Raw genomic sequence first — 6,324 nt, 5'->3', positions numbered from 1 at the left:
GCAGGATGCAGCCACCTGAAGTCAAGGGCAGCCATAGTGCTTGCCTTTTGAGCTATAGTTTTTAAAACAACTGTCTCATTCAACTAGCATTGCTATCAACATTACTCTTTTTAAAGTTGTAAAATACTTGTTGAAATTATGTAATTCAGATTAATCTTGTTTCTCATTAATACTTGATATGATCATAGTCCTGGTTACTGTAGTCGGGATATCTTTTCAGCTCACTCAGTTACGTGATTCCTTTTCAGTTTTAGAGTAAGGGGTAGGGGGTTGGAAAGAAATGGATGTTGTGTTGTAGTTGTATAGACACAAAGACTTGGCTATTTTATTTATTTATTAATGAGTCTGTCTGTTAGCAATACCTACTTGTCCTAAACATACCGCAGCTGTATTGCCTAAAATATGGCTGAGATACTATAAGGCAACAGGCTTCTGACCATCTTGGTGTGAGACCTCTAAGGAAATCTCATGGCAATGCTGTAACACCAGATTTGGAGAGAGGAGCATAACATCGTCTCTTAATCTCATTTCTTTAGTCTCATATGCTGTGGTCTCCTAGTCTGAGTTCCTATCAACTGTCTTAGAGGTTTTTTTGTATTACGGAGCAGCATTCCTGGAGCAGCAGTAATCCTTGTGGATTTACAGATGAGTTGGTCATGTGATGCCCAGAGTAAACAGTGTAGTGGAATAGCAAGAACGTGTGAAAATGAGGAAAGAATACACAGGAGTACCTTGCTCTGTATCTTGCTGTGTGAAAGGTATAGCCTAGAAACTTCTAGAAAATGAATTAAATTTTCTGTACTTATTTGGAAAATGGAGGAGAAAATCCATTGAAGTAGAAGAAGGTTTTATGTCAAGTGTAGATGTAATGGCAAGTCAGCTGTTTTCATTGAAAAGATGCTACTCTTCTCTGTCTTTTGAGACATAAGAACAGATGATGTTCTGAAAGGAAATGGCAAAAGCTGAAAAGCAGGTTTTGTTTGGTGGTTCGCCCCTCCCCACCATTGAAATATGTCAGGACCCTCTGTAGCATTATTCCTTTCTTTTCTTCTCATCTCAACCTCTTAATGTTTTGTTTTTTTTTTTTCCCTAGGAAATTCAGCAAGTGAAAACCCTTGAAGAATTAGAAGCCTTCATGCTTAAGCATGGTGAGAATATCATTGACATACTGGGAGCTGAAGTAGACAGACTTGAGAAGGACCTGAAGGTAAAATTTAGCTGCTTATTAGGGAGTGCTTATTCTGTCATGTATTTTGAACAGTATCACTGCATCTGCTTCTTGGAATTCTCTTTTTAAATATGGGAGAGGGGAAGAGATTGATAATCCAAATGCAAGTTTTTTTGCTACAGTATCATTATCTAAGTTCTGACCAGCAACAAACCCTTACTTTGCCATTAATCTTTCATGTATTTTGTTCAGTTTTGTACCACTGTAGAACAACATTTTCATGAAGTGAGACCTGATTGTGGCTTATTGTGTCTTACTGTCTTACTGTCTCAATATTACAGGTTATTTACAGGCTGTTGACTTCTGTGTTGATTGTAAAGAGGCAAATTTCAATTTACATTTTCTTTTCTTAAATGTATTCAAATGCATTGTATCAAATATATCAGTGTATGATAAGGGTTTTTCTGAAGATTTTTGGCTCTTGTTGAAGCACTACTGTTGTTGACTTTTATTAGCTTGTCATAAGTTTCTTATAATTACTTCTACTTTTTCATTCTGTGTTTTAAATATCCTTTGGTTGATGCAACAAAGGATTGTTTCAATTTTTAAATTTTATAATTACATAATTATATTGTGGCTGTTAATCTTACCTTTTTTGATGTGAATACAGTACTAGAAGTATACTGACTGCCAGACAAATACAGTCCTGTCATGACAGCCTTTTCTGGTCGTGAGACACTGCTCATATCTGTCCTTGCTTATTATATTGGATAAATATTCTAGTTTTAGTTTCTATCCCTAGAGTGGTGCTGTTTAAAAATATTATTTTTGAGTTTAATTGTATCAGTAGATTCAGTTCTTCATGATTTCTGAGGAGCAGGATCATGACTAATTATATTATAAACATGAATACTGTTTTTTGGTATAGGCAGGGATTTCAGTGATTGTGTCACTGTGGAATATGCTTTACTAAATATGCTAGTCAGATTCACGTGCTGGATGACTTTGAAGTTGGTGACTTTCCGTAAACCTCTCATGGATTATATAGTCCATGTAATGCCGATAACATTTCTACAATATCAGAAAATGCATATTTCTTAATAGAAACAATATTTTGAATCTTTATGAATAGGTTCAGTGGCATAGAAGAAATTGTTTCAGCAGTCTTACCCATTTTTCAGGAAAGTGTCTGTTAAAACTTAGTCACAGAGATCTGTATGTTTGTTTGGACAGTTCTATATAAAAAATAACTGCCTTTTTAAAATTGAGACCTGCTTCATTCTTTATAAAGCATAAGAACTAATTTATTTGTGACATTGCAAAGTGTTTGTCAAATAAAAACATGACTTAGCGTTCAAAAAATTGCTTATAGTATGGTCAATGTTTTTTGAAGCTATTCCTCATTTTAAAATAGTTCCTGTTACCAGAAAAGGGGATTTGTTATTCAGTTGCCAGAAATCCATTGCTGTTATCTGTGTGCAAAAATGTATTGAGTATTTTCAATAAAAATTTTCTTTTTTAAATTTTATTTCAGCAACGAAATCCTGATGTTCGTCATGTGGATTTGGAAATACTATAGACTTGACAGAAGAAATCTTCAGGTTTCTACCATTTTGGAAAGAAGTCACGTAAAGGGCTGAAAAGCTTCTGAAATGGCAGTGACCTCAGCACCATACCTCGCTTACTTTTGCTGTAGGCTTCCTGGACTGTTAGCACGGCTTCTGTTTCTGGAAGAGCGCTAGACTTGCAGACAAAAATTTCCATGGCAAAATGAATTTTAAAAAGCTACTTGCCGTAAATTCCACAGGAGAGTCTGTCAGAGTACATTGCTGCAATTCAGAACTTAAGACTTGAGGTTTAGTTAGGCAAATACAGCTGCCTGAAAATACACAACACAGTTTTTCCATATGTGTCCCTTTGCAGTCAGTTTGCACTTCTTTAGTTTCTTTCAAGATATCATTAAAGGTTCTTGGGAGATATTAAGATTAGGTAGGAAGAGTTTGTTCCAGTGGAACCTGCCAACCTTAAACTAATTGTAATATTTCAACTGTGTGACTGTTTCACAGTTTTTCTTTTCTATGATGTAAGTTCTCTCAAACAGGCACTGGCCTTCTTTCGAATCATAACCTGGAATCCAGCTTTTTGCCACTTGTGATTACCAACTGCACTTCAGAAAAATAAGATTTTTCTCTTCAGTGGAGTCAGCTGTGTGTGGTTAGCCAGAGTATGTTAACTTACTGTGAAGAAATTCCTGTGTAGAGATTTCAGTGAACTTCCTCTGTTTAAATTTTGGGGTTTCTTCCCTACCCTGACACTTGTTCTCTTATTTGTAAGTATCTTCAGATGCAATCTGGGAGATATTTATGGTAGTGCTTATTAAAAGTTGCCTGTCACTTTTGGCTTTTTCTACTTTTAATAGGCTGTATTGCTAGATACGGCCTTTGCTAGAAGGTGTAAGAGATGTAGTTGGAAGTTGCAATGGTAAAAAATGTATTAGAACTATTTATAATTAAACAAATGAATACATTGTATTTTTAATTTATTTACCTCTAGACATTATCTATTATCTGAACTCTAAACTGCTTACTTTGTGTTCTAAGAATTTACCTTGCTTGTTTGGGGAAGTAAAGTAATTCTGTCAGTGGTCCTCAACAATCCCAAGGTATGTGCTTAGTTTATGACTTCGAAAGGTTCAATTCTAGCACAGTGTATAATCAGCCTCAAGACTTCCTCCAGTAAGCACCCAAGTGGTACTAGATTGTTTGAGACCCAGCCTTTATTAATAAGGCCATGTGTACTGATCATGTGGATTGAAGTGTAAGTGAAATAACTGCATATAAATAATTCTGAGGAAAATCCTTTATGCACTTTAACGTATTTCAGTAAAATGAGAATTTCTCGTAGGTGAGAGGTGTTAGTAACGCCCTTCTCAGTTGCTAAGTAATGACTGACTTGCTGAAAGAAGAAATGTTGATATGAAACACAAGTCTTCAAAAATCAATTTAAATTATAAGCATTGCAGCAAATAATAATTGTGGAGACTAATACAAGCAGATTTGACTAGAAGCTTTGTAGAATGTTTTTTTCATACTGTGTCACCAGTGAATTATGAAAATTTAAAATAGCATGCCTTTTGACAACTGCACAGCACTTTGCATGCTGGCCATTTGAAGTAGAAAAAACATTCCAGAGTTTAGTTACAGGTGGGATGTCCCATACACTGGGCGAAGGGGTCTCTTTAGTACCTTTGTCAATAACCCCTATTCACCAGTGGCTTCTTTACAGCATATGGGCTTATGGCTAATCCAAAAGAAGGTTTACTTTATCTGGTTTTCTCCTACTGTAGGACTGGTTAGTGTATTTAAGCCTGATGATTTGAAATGCAGTTTAAAGGTAATTGGAAGTGTACTGTATCAAGTAAATAAGGCATATTTTAGCACATTGTAAATCATTTACCTTTCTCCTCGCCCTTCCATGTAAACGTCATCTCATCTCACTATGCACTCTGCTGATAGTCTTATTCATGAAGAGCGCTGGAATCTGATAATGCACAACCTCTTCCTTTTTTCCTAGGATATGTTTATGGATTTTGAATTTGAATAACCACTTCAATAAACCCGTTATTTCAGAAATCTTAGTCTGAAGAGAAGTAAAACAGGGAAAATATTCTTAGTGAGGAAGTTAGTGAAGACAAAGTGATCCAAGTGGTTTGTATGCTGGAGTTACCGATGAATGAGTAGTGTTAGTATACACTTGGCAGAGCAGAAATTTCACTTGAGAGGTTAGTAAATATCTCAATACCGAAGTGTTCCCATATCTTGTTTAAGAGGAGGCATGAGTTTACATTCTTCCAGGGCATCTGCTCCAAAAGCCTGTAACAATGTTTTTGCATTCATTGGAGATGTAATTTGTATGAATTCTGATCTTAGTTTCCTTATCCAGGTCAGAAGCATCCACACACCTTTTGTTTGTATTCCAAGATAAAATTCAGATCCTTATCTCCCAGTTATGTTATTGATTATAGCATTACAATATGTTAAATTTAAGAAGCCACAATTTGAATTCGGGTACAAAACAGTTGCATTGCTTGAGGATCCAGTTCCTTTTTAAAAAAAAAACCTGGATGTTTATGTATCACAAAAAGGCAGGCAGACTGGGTTTGGCAGTACCTTGTAAGTTTACATGTCTTGCAGATGGATGAAAATACCTATTCGTTGAGCCTGCCAGGCTGGAAAGGAAAAGTAATTCCAAGCTGTTACATTTTAATATATATGATAATTTGCAGATTGTTTTCAAGTTTTGACATTTTTACTGCTGTTTTTCTTAACTGTCTTTATGGTCTAAAACTTGAGGTGATGTGGGTCCAGTATTTAGTTTACTTTTGGTTTAGTGGTTTTGGGGAAAGTGCTGAGCTAATACATTTACATGATAGAATCCTCAGAATAAAAAGAAAACCTTTAAAAGTGTGGAGGAGTTCCTTTATCACAAATGCAATTACATAATGTTTCTTTTAGACTGATTTTAAGGCAAAGGATTTTAAGGAAAAGGAGTGAAGGTTTAGCTAACAAAGTTATATTTAGGAAGTTTTTCAATTAAGGTGTTGTCTTTTAAAATAATGTATTTTTGTAGACCTTTTGTTGTCCTTGCAGATTCTATTTTTTCAGATTGCTTTCAAAGTAATCCTGCTTTCTTCTTTGTGAAAGATTGCTTACATATTGCACGATGTCTCATAATTCTGTAAAACTTGCAATGTTTGAAAAAATGATCTTAGTGTTCCAGTACACGAAGTCATCTTAATGTATTTTAAGTCAGAGTTGGCCGGACACTAATGCATGTTTTCCTGTAGATTTGTTTTTCTGTAAAAGATAAAATTCCGCAGTGATTATCTTTTTCCCATGAATCAATTTGAAGTCTAAATTATCTCCTTTATACTCTCTGGAATTCAGTAGTTGATGTGGTCCCTCTCAACCCTTCCACTTTCTAAAGCATTTATTAAGTACAGTAGTAGTAAATGCTTAGTGAACTACCGTATGGCAGAGACTGTTTGCTGTGTGTTCTGGTCTACGAGTAGCAGGGACTCAGGGAACAGCAGAATATATCTTTTAAGGACAAGTTACATCCTCTGTGACTCGCACTCAAGCTGAACGTTTTTCAGC

At 35.4% G+C, this 6,324-nt stretch overlaps 1 protein-coding gene across 1 annotated transcript in view; it reads left to right on the top strand.

Moving 5' to 3' along the window:
- SLC30A9 (solute carrier family 30 (zinc transporter), member 9) overlaps positions 1-3,249 on the top strand; it is a gene marked incomplete at its 5' end in the record, with an annotated part of 34,280 nt that extends 31,031 nt beyond the window's left edge. The window contains 2 exons of the mRNA XM_010134514.1: positions 1,094-1,207; positions 2,703-3,249. Of these exons, the coding sequence (XP_010132816.1) occupies positions 1,094-1,207; positions 2,703-2,747 (159 nt within the window). The remainder of the gene's footprint in view (positions 1-1,093; positions 1,208-2,702) is intronic.
- Between the last annotated feature and the right edge of the window lie 3,075 nt (positions 3,250-6,324).

Source organism: Buceros rhinoceros, unplaced genomic scaffold (genome assembly GCF_000710305.1).
Source record: "Buceros rhinoceros silvestris isolate BGI_N320 unplaced genomic scaffold, ASM71030v1 scaffold5814, whole genome shotgun sequence".
NCBI classification, from domain to species: Eukaryota; Metazoa; Chordata; class Aves; order Bucerotiformes; family Bucerotidae; genus Buceros; species Buceros rhinoceros.
This window is presented reverse-complemented; position numbering and strand designations above follow the sequence as displayed.